The 19,974-nt window shown below is 45.3% G+C and overlaps 2 protein-coding genes across 3 annotated transcripts in view; both read right to left on the reverse strand.

The window, feature by feature from the left end:
• LOC139055421 (monocarboxylate transporter 13-like) overlaps positions 1-2,458 on the reverse strand; it is a 218,094-nt gene extending 215,636 nt beyond the window's left edge. Inside the window, exon 1 of the mRNA XM_070532882.1 lies at positions 2,422-2,458. The gene's annotated coding sequence lies outside the window, so the exon portion shown is untranslated. The remainder of the gene's footprint in view (positions 1-2,421) is intronic.
• Positions 2,459-15,181: 12,723 nt separating this feature from the next.
• Positions 15,182-19,974, reverse strand: part of LOC139055422 (monocarboxylate transporter 2-like) — a 42,161-nt gene continuing 37,368 nt past the window's right edge. The window contains exons 4-6 of one of the 2 annotated variants that reach the window (XM_070532885.1): positions 19,014-19,157; positions 17,455-18,243; positions 15,182-15,910 (exon numbers count right to left, since the gene is read on the reverse strand). In XM_070532885.1, the coding sequence (XP_070388986.1) occupies positions 15,702-15,910; positions 17,455-18,243; positions 19,014-19,157 (1,142 nt within the window). In that variant the 3' untranslated portion in view covers positions 15,182-15,701. The remainder of the gene's footprint in view (positions 15,911-17,454; positions 18,244-19,013; positions 19,158-19,974) is intronic. The other variant, XR_011511741.1, reaches the window with a different exon arrangement.

Consider the following 19,974-nt stretch of genomic DNA (forward strand, 5'->3'; position numbering starts at 1 on the left):
ACGTTGTGCATGTTTCGAAGCCCACGTGGCCAAACTTATTTCGGAGTTCCTCACTATCGCCGGAATGACAATCGGGTCGTGGTTCTGGCACGTACAACACCATAACCTAATTTTTCCATGCGTTAAAGAATTCTGCTTTCGTACGCAGCACATCGTCTCTCGCATGCGTGGCTCAAATATCTAAGCCTGCAGCCAAATTCTAGCATTGGTTACATAGTTCGCCCACGCTCAGTGTATGATAGTGCACTGTCTTCTATTTCAACTTTCTGTCCGTTCTTTTTTTACAGCGTCATTTGTTGCTATCCTTTTATTATTTTCCAATTCATAAGTGGATCACGCAATGATGCAGTAACATCGATCGCTGGGATTTAAGCAGTGATCTTCTAGGAAATCAAGAAATCACTGAGCCTTCGTTCATAGTGCGATAAAAACGTCTTGAATGATTTATTAGCCTAATAAGCGCAAAAGCGCAAAAGAAGACATGACAAAAAAATATGGGTGAGGGCTTACTTCCAGCTGAGATTTGTGTAAAAACGAAAAATGATGAGTTCATAAAGGTTTCTAGAAAGCACTATCACAAGATATGAGAGAAATAAACTCGCTGTTCCGCTACAAACGCCAAGCACCGATTGCGATAGCCAAATTGGTTGATAGCTGTACGAAGTAAGCATGGTAGTTTTATCGGCGGTATGAACTTGTAAACATTTACTCCCCAACAAAATTAACAATGATGAATGTGTAAGCGTGACTCAACGAGGACTTCGAAAGAAACAGAAACAAAGACTCAATGCTATCTTTGTGTGTCTGCTTCTGTCTACGTCCTTGTTCCTTCACGCTTACATATTCTATCATACATTCAAACCAATTCGCCCGCCAACGCGTTTCAACCAAATAAACAAGCACGGTGTCATGCGCGCACAGGTAAACATGAACACATCTCGCTCGATTAGCGCGACAACTCGCTGTCAAAATTCTGGAGTGAAGAATTGCGGAAGCAGCAGGCGAACTGACCGTTATGCATCACGTTAAAACGCGAACTAAACGTCGAAAGCACAGCGCATACGAAGCGACCGGAACTACGCGCACTCTGCAAACATCGTAGATAGCTTTGAAGATGACGGCTGCGCTGGCGCGCACTTTGGTCTCGTTGCAGATCGCTTCCAAGACACGCCACTGCCAGCAACACGTCCCTACGGCGTCCGCGAAAAGGCTGTTTCACATGGAGCGATTTTCAGTCAGCGGCGCTGTGAATTTCGTCACTCAGCGATGGCCGCGACGTCGTGGGCTCTCCGCAACTGGATTCCAAAAAGTTGGTTGCGCCGTCGGTGAGTTGCAGCGATCGGCGCGATGTGGGAGGGGCAATGTGTGACAAAACAAAGCGCCGTCAAAATAGGCGCGTTCCTCTTTTATTTTTATTTTAGTTTTTTAGTCATACTGTTAACCCTCACTTGAGAGTCGCTACAGGGAGGGTCAGCAATTGAACTGTACATAGAACAAACACTGAAGATCATTTGTACGAGAACCTTTGTAATACATAGAACATTTGTAGAAAACCATACCATTCCGTGGTAGCTCTGCGGAGCAATCTGGCGCGCCAGTTTTAGTTATGCTTTAATAGGGCCTACCCACCAGCGCCTGCGACTTAGGAACTTCATAAACATTTTTTTTCTTACACTCAGACAATTCATTTCAAATGAGAAGCTCCACGCTATCCAGGTCGGGAGAAGGGCGCCGCTTCAACATAAGGCACGTACGCACTTGATCGCCAGCGTCGTCAACCTCTCCATCGCTACCAATTGTGCCAGCTGCGTATACATGCACACTCAATAGTAGCTTGTTCTTCTGCAAAAGCAAATGCTAATCCAGGAAAAAAGTAGTGGCTTCCATAGTAACAACGAAACAAGAGTGTACTAAACGGGACTGCAATCAAACGCTTTTAAACTTTAAGAAATGGTATATTTATTTTATTATTTAATAATAATTGGAAAATTTGAATGTTAGACTAGTTTCTATGTTGTTTTTATTTAACGATGCAGGCATGGATACTTCCCGGATATGGGGCAACCTTGCGAATCGCTGCGACGGAAATCGTGCTGCTGCAGATGCATGTGAAAGCTGTCAGCGAAAATCGCTGTGGGATGTGCGTGGTAGAACGATTTTTTTCTCATCAATCCGCGATTCGCGTGGCCAACGCCGTAGAAGACACCGTGGTTGTCTCCACTCTGTACGGAGCAGTGGGCGAGGAAGGCATTGAGGCACCCAGCAGCCGCCGGAGAAGAACACTCCTCCTTCTTCGCCTGAACCCCCCTCACCCCCCCCCGGCCTATTGAGCACGCACCAATATCCTAATCTCGAAGGTATAAGCCAGTGTGTCCGTCAATAAATAGCTGCAATTAAGCACTTTGTGTTGGTTGTCTTCACCTGCCGTGTTCGAAGCCTTGCAATTGTCTTCTGATACTTGGAATTTCGCCCTTGAGTATGCATGATGTCCTTTGGCTGTACAGTGTATTTTGAGGAAATGGTGGAGATTCCTGCAATACGCAGAACGACAGATAAATGGTAAGCAATACTGAAGGCTGCAAAGCTATTGACTGTATAAGCAATACTGAAGCCTGCAAAGCTTCATAATGAAGATGCTGCGTTCCTTCGTGTAATGGGTATTTTTTTGTTAAGCAAGCACTGTTAGAAATGCTAAGAAACAAGGAACTTTCCACGAAAACAACTATATACACAATTAAAACATGAATACACGTACCTTCAGCCCAATGCAGAAGATCTAACACTGCTCGAGTGCACATAGCCTGCTACAGAGGTTGAGAGAGAGCGCATTATTGCCATATTGCAAATATTGGATGTGTACCGCTTTAAAAATAGCTACATTACCCGCCGTGGTTGCTCAGCGGCTATGGTATTAGGCTGCTGGTCACGGGATTCAATCGCGGCCACGGCGGCCGCATTTCGGTGGGGGCGAAATGTGAAAACACCCGTGCACTTAGGTTTAGGTGCACGTTAACGAACCCCTAAAGGTGGTCGAAATGTCCGGAGTCCTCCACTACGGTGTGCCTCATAATCAGAAAGTTGTTTTGGCACGTAAAACCCCACAATTTATTAAATAACTACATTTCTTCTGCAAATGTAAAGCACCATACTTTTTCAGCAGTCGCTGCGCGAAACATAAAGCTCTCGGCCCCGAACGGCACGTGTTCATAGGCCACATTTCTTAACGAACCATTTTATTTTATTTTCTAAATTCGTCATTGTGTCGAACGTGCCTCACAGCTCCGCGTCGCTGTAATGGCTAGCATCACCACTCATTGCTGCGCATAAAAAAATAATGCGAAATGAAAGTGAGCGTAGCGAATTGGCAGCGGCTGTTCATGGCTGCAAGGCCGCCGTCACTCGTTCATGCGGCTAACAGTGACAAAACGAAAAGCGAAGAGAAATGAGTCATTAACAACGCGCAAAGTAAGTTGCTGTGGCCTTACCATAAAATGGTGACGAAGCAGACGCTGGCAGAAGAACCCAACAACTAATTTCAGGTGCATTTTACAGAAAGAGCCCGGCGGCGCAGACTGACTATATAGGCTTCGCACGTGATGGGTCGTGCCCAGTGGTCATGCCACCTGTTACGCTGCTAGCCGCAGCCACAGACGCATTTTTCTTTTTATGCTCTGCCACCTCGAGGTATCGGCGAAGCTCCATAGCTCGCCGCGAAACAGCCCGAGAGTCCACAGGTCCACTCGGACATTTCATATTTCTTTTTATCCTTTTTTTTCTCCCACTCTCTTCTGGAATCTTTTAATCTCTTTCCCCATCCCTATACACAGTAGCATGCCAGCGGTTATATACGCGCCGGCAGAATTCTCTGTCCTTCTAATAAAGAGCCCTCTCTCTCTCTCTCTCTCCCACTTTTGTCGTTTACAATGTTACTCTATGATTAAGCCGCGTTCGCCAGCTCACCCGCCGTGGTTGCTCAGTGGCTATGGTGTTGGGCTCCTGAGCACCTCATCACGGGATCGAATCCCAGCCACGGCAGCCGGATTTCAATGTGGGCAAATTGCGAAAACACCCGTGTACTTAGATTTAGGAGCACGTTAACGAACCCCAGGTGGTCGAAATTTCCGGAGTCCTCCACGACAGCGTGCCCCATAATCAGAAAGCGGTTTCGGCACGTAAAAACCGATTATTTAATTTTTTAATTTTAATTTGCATAAGCTTATTTTCCAGAAATTTAATTTGCATAAGCATAAAATTTTTTTCTGCTTGTGCTTTCCATTGTTTATGCAGTATGTTATGGTATGTGCACGTTTTTATCAAGTATTTTTCCTTGTATAATGTGACCACGCTACGTTGATTTTGTGTAACACCCAGTATAAATCTATATGTATCTTCAGCGTTTAGGACGAGTCGTTGTATTATTCTTACTGGCTTCTTTTTGTTTGTTTTCCTGTTTTTCCGCTTGGGTTCTTTTTATTGTAGCATGCATTATCTGTTTAAATGCGTATACTGTATATATCACTAATTCATTGTAACACCCCTATGTAATGCCCGCATGGGCCTTTAGGGTACTTGAATAAAAAAAACTTTTCGCCAGCTCACCCTCACGCGCTTTACCTCACGGCGACGCCAACTCCAGAAATGCGAATTATGGCTATGGCGATAGAAAATTGTGAATGAAATGCCGAACCACGCATAGCCGACCATTCTTCTACCACCAAAGTTGCTCATATATTGACTTTCTTTCTTTACAAAGTTATTCCTCCAAATTTAGAGAATGGCAGCCCACAACAAACGTAATAAAAATGGCTGTGGCTTAGCTAAGGTTAAGCCCAGGATGCGAAGCATACTAGCCTTTATTTTAACGCGACATCGTTAAGGAGCTCGTGTCGCAGAAAAGCCGGTGTCGTCGGCGTCGGCTCAGGCGTGCGGCGCTTGCTCAGGCGCAGATTTCGTTGTCGCGCCGAACGCTGCGTTGCTCGACGCTCACCGCGTCGGATGCGGGGCGCGTAGTCGCTGCGCCGTAGCAAAGCCACCTAGAAACAGTCTCTGTAGCACGCCGCAACCTTCGCTTCTCATTCCAACGAGCAGCTCTGTCTCTAGGAGGCATCTCGCCTCGTGAGTGTCTAGCAGAGGCAAGCGCAGCTGCTTACATACCGCCGCGACGCAGCGAGCGACGGCGCGAGTTGGAGCCCCGTTTCTCCTCTGTCGTGACGTCATGGTGTCGCGTGGTCAGCCTTGAAGGTGACGCCGCGAGCGACGGCACGAGTTGGAGCCCCGTTTCTCCTCTGTCGTGACGTCACGGTGTCACGTGGTATTGAAGGCGACACCGCCGCGCCTGAGGAGCTGGGTTGAGCTCTAGTAAGATGCTTCGCATAAAAAGTACCGACATTGCATATCTTTTATGTTATCGCTCCTCAGACTGAAGTACTAAAAGTGCGAAACAATAAGAGACCGCGTTTCTACCAGAAAGCTTGCCGTTGTGCATAGCGTTCACCGCTAGCGTTTCCCGCTAAACATTACGGTCACATAAGCTGCAGTTGGCGGGAAGTATGACAAGCAGTCAGGAGTCTTTGAATGCTGTCGTGTTCCACTCTTAAAGGCGATGACTAAGCATTCTCCAACTTTTATTGCGATGGCCATTATATGGATACTTCATACGCCTTTCTGCCATCGCCTTCGCCTTAAGGTTCCGTATGAGTGAAAGCGTGTGACGGTGAGCCGGCGAACGCCGTGCGATCTCGCGTGCGCGAGCCGGGCCGCGTTCCTCGCTCGCGCACGCTAGACTGAACCGCGTTCGCCGGCTCACCCGTCACCTAGAAAAAAATATAAGGCCTCCGCACGCCGGTATGACGTCACGCTAGTCGGATTGGGACGGACAGTCGACGCCGTCGGCGTCTCCGCGCCTAGGTTCGTTGCGCTTGCAGGGTGTCTCTTAGCGCGTCATGGATACTATGGCATCGGAAAATTAGTGCTGTTCTTAAAGTGACAGCAACCTATGAATGCATATGCTTTGATTCCAAAGCAAGACACGTATAGTTGAAGCAAGAAAATAAGGGGGAGCCGCCGGTTCACCGTAGTCAACACCACCATAGAAGGCAACATTCTTTCATACCTTCCTTAGATTACTTGACTGGCGACATTGTATTTTGCGTGTATCGCCACATGACCTGCCTTATTGTCCTTGTGATGTTTGGTCTGGGCTAAGACAAGCAAACTGCATGCTGCTTAGTCACGTTAACCTTAGACGGAAAGAAAGAAAGAGCAAAACTGCATATTGAAGACACATACTATACTTTATTCACAAATGGCAAGAACTGCATTCAGAAATAAACATTTTAAATATTCCATACACTACTATCATCATCACTCTTGCATTCTGTAAAACGGTCCTTGCTAGACACATGGATATCGAGGTTCATTTTATTGGTGAAAATATTATCATTATAGCGTCACGCACAACTAATTGTCAAATAAAATAAGATTCCGTCTTTGTTGTACCATTTATTTTGTTTCTTTTATTTCCAATCGTCTGATTTGCAGGCCTTTTTGGTCTTCATAAAATGCTGAGCTAATGGTGAAAAGTAAGTCAAAAATGAAAGGCCTGCTCTCAGCCTGAAGTAAAACATCCAATTAATGGATTGCGGTAGCATGGAGAGTTCCAATCATAAACAGGTAGCACAATACACTCAAACGCTAACATTTGAATTGGCCATAAGGCAGGTTTAAATTTTGATAGTGTAAGTAAATCCTAGCTACGCCCCAGGTTTCTTTTTACAAGGGTTCTGTCAACACAAACATACGTAGATCTTCAACAAAACAGAAGTTCCTGAATAAAAAATAAATAATGAGAAACATATCTCAAGCCTACAAGGTCTGCAATTTTCGGTCGTTCATGGCATTGCATAATTTGTAATTTCTTGTGCGGCACAAAATGTTCAACAGTGTATTCGCTGCAGCACTTACAACATGCCCCATTACCTCCTGTGCAGGATGACCGAAATCAAACACATCTACATCCTCAAAGTCATGAAGGGTAGCGAACACAAGGCTGACAAGAGTATATTTCTGCCTAGGAAGGCTGAAAAATCGTATGGCAAGTTCTGGTGTCCTGAGCTTGTGCAATATAATTTCAGTAAAGAGTACAACATTAACCACAACTGCTCGTGGAAACTTCAAGCTGCCCCTCGTTATCTTCGTGATTAATGCATTCTCAAGATCATTTAGATCAACGTCTTTCATCTCAAGGCTTGCACCAGAAGATGCGCATGTCAACGTTTTTAGAGCTGCATGGGCACAATAGCCGGCCACATAGGTGAGTGCCGGTAGCCTTGACGTTCTTTTCTCAATGTCAGAGTCGGTTACAGTGACGTGAAACTGGCCGTTTGCTAAATTTACACTTGTCTCCAGCGTGCTCGCTCCCGGTGGTAGTAGCATGTCCAAATCTGGCAGGTGCAAACGTAATTTCTTTTCAGATTCGTATATCTGCCTTATAGACAATTGCCACCAGACAATTTCCGGCACTTTCCAAAGCGATCCTCGAAGCTATCACTTTGAAATTTGCCCAAATAACATACTGGAAATGAAGCGCTTTGGGACAGTATATGGAAAATTCATGCAAGGCCTCGGTAGTGTGGCTGAACGTGTCAGGCGGCCATTGTCATGTTTGAGGTTTCCACAGTGATCAAGCCATTGAACTATTCTCTCTAAGAATTCTAGTTGAGGACATGACGATGAAATATTGGACCTTGCAACACACCTCGCAAGCGCTGTCCTTTTCTTGGCGTCTTGACGATAACAATGTTCCACCAAGTCAAAATGGTGTCGACATATTGAGATGTTTCCTTGGCATGTTGAAACGTTGCGACACAGAGAGCAGCAACACTAAATGAATTAAAAGTCTTTAAGGCCAGTTTAACGTTCTGCCGTTCCATGTTCGAGGGGTTCAGTGCCTTCAAAAGTGAGCGTTGGCGCTAACTTCAAGAGCTCATGCTCTTCAGCTTCGTGCAAATGGCATACCTTGAAAGATGCTGTAAGTATCTTTGGTTCGGCCTCATCACTCTTCGATTCTGAAAAGTGCATGCACTTGCCAATGTTACTTTGATTCAGCCAGTTATTTCTTACACACTTTAGTATGTGAACTGGGTCCACCACGAAAAACAGGGGTCGTGATGGGTCAGCAGGAGGCTGGTAAACGATGCTGACACTTGCCGTCTAAGCGAAGTAGGACATGGCTTTTGTGTTTATGGAGTTATTGTCCGAGGTCACTGCTATTATTCTAAAACCAAATGCCTCTAGATCAAGAATAATCTTCCGAAAGAAGTCGTGCAGCACCTTAGCATAGATTTGTGCCACAGGAAGAATGTGTACAGCATCCTTGTTTGAAGAAAGCAGGATCTGTATCATTAATACGTGGGCAGCTTTTTCTGCAGTCGATGAATTTATCCCAGCGCCAGTAACACAGCCAGCCTTGTAATAAAAAAATGATTGAAGGTGGACCTCACCAATCATTAGCGTTACAGTCTTTTTATGCTCGTTATACGTGCTTACAATACGCTTTGCATAGGGAAGAAACCTACATTGTTGGTGCTCTATTTAAGGGCTTACATCGTACGATGAACACAGTCATCTGATCGTTTCAGGATGCGGCATCTGAAGCTTCATCGAACTTCTCAGGCATCTGTATGCATGAGGTGAAATTGTGAACAAAAAGCTAACAAAAACCAAGAAATCGGGGGATATCGGCCAGCATTATTCTTGACAAGATCAACTTGACGTTTCGAGAATTTAAGCACTTCCAAAGGCCATTCTTGCAACTCGCATGCGCAATGTTTTCCACTTCCTCTAGCAATGTCGAAACCAATGTGTGTAGATGATCGGCCTTTTCAGAACGCTCAGTGCTGATATCCTTATGTGTCTGTTTCATGATGTGTAACACACTTTTTAAATCTCTCAAGTCATATAGCTTTTCAGGAACTAACACATAACAACACTTCCTCGCACCCGTTTCACGAAAAGATACTTCGGCGCACAGCTCTGTGGACACGATCACTGAAGTACGCACTGCAGGAGCAGATTGAAGTGAAAAGTCCAAAAACAAAACCTTGGAGCCCTTGTTCAGAACTGTCCAGAAGATAAGCTTGGCAAGGCCTTCAGCACATCTCAAAACTACCAACCACATTTTTGGCGTCCTCTTCGGCTTGGGCTTGCTGAGAAGGCATTATTGCTTTTTGCAAAGATGCGGCTTCCAAGCGCGCTCTTTACGCACCTGGCGCTTCTCAAACGGACGCTTGCGGACGCGATAAATAGACAGGGCAATAGGGAAAGAAGCTCGCAACTGCAGTTTTCTTCAGACGAATGTTTTTCATGGAGGCTTCGACCACTTTTCCTGTCTTCACGTCCGTGTAAGATGTCGTCTTCAAATAATCCGATCGCAAGAAGTGCTTTTCACAGAGCTGAAATTAAAAAAAAAGCCGTTACAGATACGAAGCTCGACGAAAATCTTGAATTTACAAGCGCGTCGACAGGTGCAGAGGCCCATCTATCGTGCACGCGTGCACGGATTCATGGCGCACTATGCTGATGAAACCTATTCGTCTGGAAACCCAGAATAACAAAAGACAGAAGAAATGCTTACCACTGTGTACTTTCTTGGCGAAAAGTCTTTCCGAGAACAGCTCTCGTCCATGCTTCTCGAGTGGCTCGGTCAGATGGGGACTTCTGCACTCGGACAGTTGGTCCTCCGTCATAACTGGACTTGCAGTTTGGTGCGTAGCAACAACCAGGCATCATTGCGCTTCCGTGTACGACGATCCACGCACAATCGAGGAAAAGCAATCACAATTACGGTGCAGCATGCCCCACCAAAGCCACCAAGAAAAAGCTCCACGCGTTGCCGCTCTAGCGTTGCAGTCACGGAGAAAACTTGTTTTTCAAAACGCGCGCCACGTTGTAAAAACGCAGCGCTCTCCAATCCACCGCTATCATCCGACTCTCATGACGTATTGACAAGTAGAGGAGATGATACGGTGGCCTTATATTTTTTCCTATGTGGCTTTGCCCTGACACGGTTTCACTCATACGAAACCTCACGGCCAAGGAGACGCTAACGGCAGATATGCGTATGGATTGTCCATCTAATTGCCACCGCAAGAAAAGTTGGAAGACGCTGAAGCATCGCCTTTAAGAGTGGAAAACGGCAGCATTCAAATACTCCTGACTGCTTGTCATACTTCCCGCCAAATGCAGCTTACGTAACCGTAACGTTTAAGGCCGATCCACACGACGGACCAAGTTGCTCTTTTAGGCCGCGGTCCGCGCATCACGTGATAGGACGTGACCAGTTCTTGCGGATCACCGTTGGCCAGCGCAAGACCGCGGCCCTCGCGGCCCAAGAAATCGCCGAGGCTTTTCCCGCTTCAGTTTTGGCGGCGGACCACATGCAAACCGCAGCGATTTTGGCGTGGCCAGCAAATACCCGGCCAGAGTGTCTTCAGCCAAATCCAATCTAGCAATCTGGTTTTTGACTTAGCAAAGGCCAATCGTTTCATGTCTGCCGTTCCACCTAGACATGCGTGCTGCAGATATATTTTTTAACGCCATGTCATCTTGGAGTGACGAGGAGGTTTTCTTATGTTGTATTCCTCGTTGAACAGCTCCCGGCTTTGTGGGACTCGAGCCAGAGTGATTACAATGATAACGCGAAAAAGCGTTAGCGTAGCTTGTTGGTCAGCTCTGCCGCCTACTACAGCGGTCTGCAGTGTGGATGTGCTCTGCGCCGGACCGGACCGCGGTTGGCCGTGACATCGCATCACGTGACCGATCGGTCCGCAGACATGGTCCGTCGCGGGGATCGGCCTTTACCGATAAATACTAGCGGCAAACGCTACGCACAAAGGCAAGCTTTCTGGTAGAAACGCAGCCTCTAGCGTGGGTCGATGTCCTTTTATGGTTTCGCACTTTTAGTATTTCAGTTGAGAAGAGCTAACATAAAACATGCGCGCTGTCGGTGTTTTTTGTTACGTTTGTTTGTGGGCTGCCGTTCTCCAAATTCCGAGCAATAACTTTGTAACGAATGAAAGTCAAGGTGTGAACAAATTTGGTGGCAGAAGAGCGGCCGACTATGCGTGGTTCGGACTTCGATTCAAGAATACTTTATTGGCATAGCTATTCTGCGCACTTCTGCCGTTGGCGTCACCATCGCCGCGAGGTTCCGTATCAGTGAAAGCCACTAGACAATTCAGTGATTTCTTTGGACTCCGTACTCATTTACTACAACAGCAGCATTATCTACCAGCGAAGAACGGAATCGCACTTATTTATTTGATTTGATTTAGTTTTCCGGCGTTTTCCTCAATTAATCGCGTTCTTCCAATATGTGGAACTGGGCAAGAACCGGCTGTGACGAGGTAGTTTGTTAGCGGGGAAGGCTGCACTAAAAGGGAATTTATAACCTAAAGTAAAAATAATAAAAGTATTAACTTTCATATTTGAAACGAATCGAAATTCTGATATATTAGAGAGAAAGTAGAGAAGTGTGTATTAGATGTACTCCTGAGCTTTCCTGTTCTCTGTTAACGCGCCGCGGTGGCTTAGCGGCTATGGTGTTTGGTTCGTAAGCACGAGGTCATCGGTTCAAATGCCGGCCGCAGCGGCTGTACTTCAACGGGGGTGAAATGGAAAAGCGCCCGTGTCCCGTACGTAGGGGACACGTTTAACATCCCCTGGTGGTGTAAATTAATCCCTACTCGCCCACTACAGCAAGCCTCATAATCATATCATGTTTTTGACACGTGAAACTCCTGAATTAACTAGTTCTATTTTGTGATGTACGCTACTTGCTTTCCGCATGACATACTAATGCATTATGATACATCGTTCCAGCGCACAATTGAACACGGACGAGGAGAGAAAGACAACACGAACGCCGGTACTTCAACTGAATTTTATTTATCGAAAACAGGGCCTTATGTACACAGGGGGAGGGAGTGGTGGACTGCTACTGCGCAAGACCACTCAAAAATACTCGAACGAACACGTGTGTTGCGCAAATATAGCAATGACAAACACCGAGAATTGTTTGAAGCGTTTGGATCTCCAATGAAAACGATTGCTGTGTCAGTGCTCCATTTGTTGTACTCGGGACAAAAGAAATTGATTATCTCAGGGCAAATGGGTGTGTCGAATCAGCTAGGTAGGGCGGGAGATAAGCAATATTGTACTGAGTGATGTAAAAAGCGAGGGAAAATTTTTTTTCTTTTTTTATTATTTTGGTTTGGCACCTCTGATGACCTTTGCCTAGACCAATGAAATAATTTTGAGTGGTTCTGCGCACTAGCAGTCCACCACTCCCTCCCCCTGTGTACATAATGCCCTGTTTTACATGAATAAAATTCAGTTGAAGTAAACCGGCGTTCGTGTTGTCTTTCTCTCTACGTCCGTGTTCAATTGTGCGCTGGAACGATGTTTCATAATGCTAATCATAACGAACTAGCCCAGCTGTCCATACTTAGCGATATACTAATGCATGTTGGGGAATTTCAATTACGTATGCGATCAGATTTTAGGTCTCTTAAACTCCCTTTGTCTAAGTGGGTAGTATTTATTTTATTTTATTAAAAGGCATAGGGTAAGAGAACCTTACATTCACAATTGTTTGGTCAAACGCTTACGCTAACCTCTTTTTTTTCATGGTGCTTCAACATTTTACTATATAAATATGTTGTTCTTGAGATATTTGTTTGTGGTGCACGGTGATTATTTTTTTGTGAAAGACAATAACATTTTTCTACTTTCCATTGTTCCATACGACAACGTCCAAGCATCTACATAAGCTTCATGACTTCATCGCGTGTTTGAGATACGCTGAAGTTTCAACGAGAAGAAAGGAGGTGAACCGAGGGAATCAATTATTATTAATCGTATCGTGAGAGGCCAAAAAACAAAGACACCAAGGACAATATAGGGGAAATTACTTGCACCTAATAATTGAAATAATGAAATGATAAATCAATGGCAATGAAAGTGGATGAAAAAACAACTTGCCGCAGGTGGGGAACGATCCCACGTCCTCGATTTACTCGTGCGGTGCACTAACCAATTGCGCTGCCATGGCACGCTTTCCGCATACATTTTCTTGGCGGCCCTGATACGCTGACGAGGACATAGCGAGAAGCTTTTACACCACTATTTTGCACCCTACATGATCATCCGGCGCACTGGAGTACTCGACTATGAGGTCGTGCTAGGCGGCATTTCGCCATCACAGCGACGCCGCTCACTACCTGAAATAGTTCATGTTATGCAACTCAAGCCGTTCTACAAGCGCTAATGAACTTTGGACTTTGTATAGCTGAACTTAGGATTTTTTTTTGAAATGGGTTACGTTGGACTTTGTTTCCTTGGTACTTTGTTACTTTTGTTTATTATGTGTCCTTTTGTGTTTCGTCCTCCTGTCCGACGATGCTTCTTGAGAGGGGGGCATTACCACGTGTACTTGTTTATCTTCTTCGGGTGACTGCTTTTCCCTGTCTAACAAATGTTATTGCTCAGCGCGGGACGCGCCAGTATGCACCGGAAGTTCCCCGAATGACATTGACGGTTCTTTTTGCTGTCTGTTGCCACCGAAGTTCGTGTAATCTAACTTTGTATGCGACGCGAACTGTGTAGAACTTCCTGGACGACACGCGGGCACCAGCGAGTACTCTGGAACCTTCGATGACTCATGCATAAATGCCGACGGGCTTGACCGACTGATCAGATTACGACGATCGCCAGCCGTGTTCGCGGCTATTGCTGTACTTTGGTAAATCTGCTTTTGGGGGCGGAAGTTCTCCCAATAAAAGTTAGTTTCGTTATTCAAAGATTGGCCACTGTATTATTGACCATCTCTACTGCGTGATTGTATTGACCACGATGGAACGACGAAGTCGGCGTGACGAGGATGGTGTGACAATTTCCTGATGTTACTGGAGCGATGACACTAATAATAGTACAGCGTGATGACGACAGCATGACCACAACTGTATGAGGACCATGGTGCGATTACAGCGTCAGGACAATAGACGGATGAAAAAGCCGAAATGAAGAGACTTACAATAAAGTTTCTACTGGATCCAGCTGGTATGGCATCTTTCTGCTTGCTGCGCTTCACTGTTACACGAAGGTGGGTCTGCCTCTTTTTGTGCTGCCCATAACATTGTAGCGCAGCAAGCAGAAAGACGAAATCTGACGACGACGACGGAATTATTTTTAATTTAATTAAATTATGGGGTTTTACGTGCCAAAGCCACTTTCTGGTTATGAGGCACGCCGTAGTGGTGGACTCCGGAAATTTCAACCCCCTGGAGTTATTTAACGTGCGCCTAAATCTAAGTACACGGATGTTTTCGCCTTTCGCCCCCATCGAAAAGCGGCCGCCGTGGCCGGGGACGATGCAATCATGATCCCGCACACATGCTACTGGCACAAGCTATGAGGAAACTTTGACCACTGAGTCACAAGGTGTGACGATGGCAGCATGGCGACAGTCAGATCACGGAGCTACATTGACGACCATTGAACTACCGCGACGGCATTATGGCGGCGTCACCACGAATGCATGACAAGTGCCGGATTAGAAAGCTGAAATTACGGCGACACAGCTGCCACTGCGCCATAACGAACGGGAAACCTTACCTCATGGACCAAGCTGGTAAATAAATTGGCCACAAGAGCGTCGTAGAACGCGTGACGGTGACGGCATGACGAGAGTGATATACCACGAAACCAAAATGAATGCTGGTACGACCACGACGGCCTCACCACGAGCAGCACACACCTAGTGGCTCAAGCAGGCAAAAAACTTGATAGATAGATAGATAGATAGATAGATAGATAGATAGATAGATAGATAGATAGATAGATAGATAGATAGATAGATAGATAGATAGATAGATAGATAGATAGATAGATAGATAGATAGATAGATAGATAGATAGATAGATAGATAGATAGATAGATAGATAGATAGATAGATAGATAGATAGATAGATAGATAGATAGATAGATAGATAGATAGATAGATAGATAGATAGATAGATAGATAGATAGACCGACAGACAGACAGACAGACAGACAGACAGATATATAGATAGATAGATCTATCAATCTATCTATCTACCAATCTCGGACGCAACAGAAAAGGTATAAAAGTGACAGAAATTTTATTCGCAACCTTTGTAATCTGGTACACCTATCCTACTTTCAGGAAAATTTATTGTAGAGAAAAACAAAAACGTTTAATCAGAGAAAAAGTGGTGAGATTGGCCGTGCCCCTTGTCTGCTACTCTACAGTACTGTAAAGAGGAAGCAAAGCAAACAAATAAAAAAGGGGATCATGAGTTATAATAAGAAAAGTACGAGGCGATAAGCAACTGGAGCGTGATCGGATTCTTGTTCGAAATGAGCGTTTCGGCTGTGTTCACTCTCACCTAAAACGTTTGGCTTAGGCGCGGCCTAGACAATCGCTCAGGCGAGACTGAAAGCAAACTCAGCGCACTTTTCGAAAAACAATCACCGATCGTGCCCCTGCTGTCTGATCAATGTGACTCATACATTGTGCCTGGCCTCCAATTGCACAAGAAGGCTCAGACTGCACACAGAGTGGCATGGAAAATACCTCCTGTTATGGCACTCCACTATTAACAGCGCTCGTTTCTCTTTTTTCACCTCGGAACTTCATGCAGCAAGCTATTGGTACATTTCGTAGTAATAATAGTTTCTTGCAGTACGTTTGCATTGTTGATAAGTCTCTTTCTGCTCCTGCTTCTTTCCAACGCAAGCACTACGATCCAAATGGCGGCTCCGACTCCACTGAGAACGCCACAAATCACGAAGAGCCAGTCATAGGCACCTACTTTGTCCCTGAAGTGCCCTGGAAAAAGAAAAAGAAGAGTGGTGAAGTTATCACATTTTTTCTCTAAATAACAGTGATAAAATGGAAGTTTAGGTTGCGTAGAAGTTGCTAACCTAGAATTGTTGATATACCTAATGTTACTAAGCGATACAAGCACCGGCCATAATTATCTTGTTAACAACATAACTGTGTACAAAGGACGCCCAAAAGGTAAGCATAGCTAAATTTTTATTTTGTACATGGACGTCAGAAGTATACCAAGATAGAATGATGTATAGCGTATTTCTCAGATGTCGACTATAATTTTTGGGTAGTAGTACACCAAGAGGTATTGTATGCCATTGTCCTGCTAATACGTTGGCTGCCAGCTCTTCAACATTATTGATAAAATATTGTCCTGCTAGACAACACTGGCCGAGATCGACGGGCAGTTGCATGTATTCTATGGACCAGACCTCACAAGCGGTCAGGCGATGGTGCAGCAAAAAGGGCGCCGATGAAAAGTGCTCAATAAAGACCATACTGCTTAGCCGTCCACATTCCTGGCAGAATCAGTCACAGAATATGTGTGACAAGCAATTCTTAAAATTCGAGGCTTCAAAAGCTCTCAAAATTCCTTCTCTTTTCGGACATGACAAGCTCAGGGCAGATCCCTATACGGGCTACAGTAAAGAAAGTTGCGCACAGTCTCCCAAACAAAGGTCTTAATGACCAACCAAGTCATGGGTCTTCCATCAATTATTTATCCGTTTCGCTTCCCTTCAGCTGAAGGCACAGGTCAGCTAGCACGTTGAGAAATGGACTTAAGGCTTTACTTTTATTGGTACCGTAAGAAAGAGTTTTAAGGCACAAATGATCACATTCTAACATTGAGGTAGGCAGAGAAGACATTGGGGCAAGCCTTTTCTTTTGCTTTCTTTTGCAGACTGCCCAGGAAGTCTGCTAATGTTCAATTTCATGCATATATAGAGAAATCATACCGTTATAATAAGGGAATTATGTAGAGCGAAGTTTAGAAGGACGACTTGCTTTTTGAAATACTAGCGATAACATACGGTAGTTGTGAATCAAATTCTGTTCAGTTCTAGCAGTGATCACCTTTCGTTTAAACCCTTTTGCGAGAAACACAAAGCCTTTGAACAAGTAGTAGTTTGATCTGTCACAGAGTAATTGAACGCACCAAAGTTTTCTCCCAGAAGATGTGCACATCAATACCGAGGAGATCATGTAAAGGATAGCACTGCGACATGAGGTTCCTAAATTGCTGTGGTCCCGTCTATTATGCAACTTCCATGCAGATAAATAGAGCTCATTTCTTACCAAGCATTGCGGTGCAAAGAGCATAGCGGCGCAAGAACTTATGCAAGACAAGATTGCCTTTTCAATCCTGGTGGTTTTCGCTAATGGTAAATGTAACCTATTATTTATTTTTGTTGTTGCTGAGTTCAATTTTTCCCGCATTGCACATTTGTACTCTTGGCGCAGCCTAAGCACATTCCGCATTACAGCAAAAACAAAGTGACTGCTAAATTCATGGCGACAATCACGTGAATAAGTCTCACCTATCAAACACGGCTTCACAAATGATAGCATCCCGGCTGACGCGACGACAATGCCGAAGGATACTGACATCTTCTCGTGTCCGAAGTATGACACCAGGGTCACTGGAAAAATTACCATTCCAGTGCCGATGATGAAGGCTATGACAAAGGCCACAGTGAAAATAAGTGCTTGAGAGCGTAGCAACGGAAGAACGAGAAACGCCACCGCCTCGGAAGCCAGTGTGAGCACCACAGCCGTCTTGATATTCAGCACGCCGTGGTCGGCTGCTGCCGGCAATGTGAATCTCCCGAAGATCTCGGAGATGGCTCCCGCCGACATCACCGTAACGGCAGTGGACAGCGCTACTCCTCGATCACAGGCAAAGTCGACGAAAAGTGACATGTAGCACTCATATCCAAAGGAGTAAGCGTTAAAGCTGTATATTATGAGGTAGAACACAGGGCTTTTAAACACAGTCAATGCATCGCGTAGCTCGTTGGTTCCTTCGTCGTCGATGGCTTTGAAAGGAAATTGAGCAGCGAGTTCATTCTTGCCCGGACGAGCTTTCCTCCAAGCAGGGGTGCGGGGGAATAGGCTAAATGCAAGCCCGTTCATGATGACGGCGCCGAAGATAACAAGGGCACCACGTAAACCATAGGTGGCGGTGAGGTACTCCAGAAGTTTGGGAAATACGAAAAGACCAGCGGTGACGCCAGCAAAATTGACGCCCATCGCAAGGCCCTTGTTCTTGACAAAGTGCTCGCTGATAATTGTAGGGGCCACTATGAACACCATTCCCGCTCCTATGGCTGCGACCGTGGAAACAAGAGAAGGGCGAAACGCATTAGCTGATTGCATTCCCTATGAAACACCGACATCACGTGGAGTTTTGCGTGTAAGGACATGATACGCTCCCATTTCAGGCAAATACTCTTTACTAAATGATACAGCAACGCAGTATGCAGAGCGTCTTGGTGAACGATATGGTTCCACGTGCGCTATGTTCTGGTAATTGTAACCATTGAAATTAGGACAATTATGCGAAACTAGGTAATTTTTGTGAGCGATAAGCTTCGTGATTGAGCTGCTTATGTGTCACTCAGATACGGTGCTACGCTCACGACAACTGTCGTACAGTAATAAAAAGTCAGCTTCATGCTTCGCTTCACGACAAAGAACAACCAGTCGCACCAAATCCATAAGACTTGGAAGTTTTACGAGCTGCGTTACACAAGCAACCGGCCGTAAAGGCTCAGAGAGGCTTAAAGGAACAGCTAATAGGATTGATTATTAGAGGCGTTTTCTGTCCAAAGCGGCAACTTATACATGTTAAACGCGCTTACGCAGGGTTCCGTGTTAATTATAAAAAATGATGTTTCAATACCGTACGCTGTCATCTCTAAACAGACATATGTACCTCCTCCGAACCTACAGGAGAGTGCAGTCTCAAAGGGCAAAAATCGAATGTAGGATTCCGCATTGAGCAGCAGAATGGCCTTTGTCCCATTGCTGGAGTCTCCGCGCCACAAAATCGCATATTTTCTTGTGATGTTGTTACGTACAGATAAAGGTGCCTTACCGTGTATTACGCCCAACGTAAACGTCATAAATTGAATACTTGTTGCAAAAAAGCTTAGAATTGCGCCTGCTCCTGAAATCACCGCTCCTGCGATGATCACTGGACGAGTGTTGAATCTATGGGCCAGTGGTCCCGTAACGAAACCTGAAAGTATAATACCAAGAAGAGCGTGATGTGCTTAACCTGTGATATATATATATATATATATATATATATATATATATATATATATATATATATATATATATATATATATATATATACACATATATATATATATATATATATATATATATGTCATAACGGCATACATTGTTACATTTATGGCGCTATGTCTTGGGCACAATATAGTACAAGCGCACAAAATACGCATACAAAGAAAGCCCGTTTGGGCGTGAAGAAAACCCAACAGAGGCTGGTTCCTGGTGTGGTATGGTAAAACATTATTGAAGTCCTGCAGGTCGTGAGTTTTCACAAAGCCGGCCGCTCCCACGTGGGAACCGGAAGGCCACGCCTCTCGGCCGCATCGGGGCCGCATTTCAGATTTGGTCAGCCAGAAAGGGGCTGCGGAGAACCGCCTCCCATCTGGTCGAGCTGTTATCAATAGAACTTGACGGGGCACACCACCAGAGCATGTGGTCAAACGTGACTATTTCTCCGCAATCGCGGCAGGTAGCATTGGTGTAAATATCCGGATAAATTTTATGTAGGAGCGACGGATTGGGATACGTATTCGTTTGTAGTAGACGGAGCGTTAGTGCTTGAGCTCTGTTGAGCCGTGGGTGAGGAACGAAGTAGGTTCTAATGCGGAGATAGTACGGTTTAGTAATCTGGTTGTAGGTGGAGGGCGTGTCCCTGTTCTCTGGGGAGTCGGCTTCCAATTGGTCGGAAGTAGCACGGTGGGCAAGTTCGCGTGCAGCTCTGTGAGCTGACTCGTTGGGGTTGGTAGGAGCACACTTTA

Source organism: Dermacentor albipictus, chromosome 2 (assembly GCF_038994185.2).
Source record: "Dermacentor albipictus isolate Rhodes 1998 colony chromosome 2, USDA_Dalb.pri_finalv2, whole genome shotgun sequence".
Lineage (NCBI taxonomy): Eukaryota > Metazoa > Arthropoda > Arachnida > Ixodida > Ixodidae > Dermacentor > Dermacentor albipictus.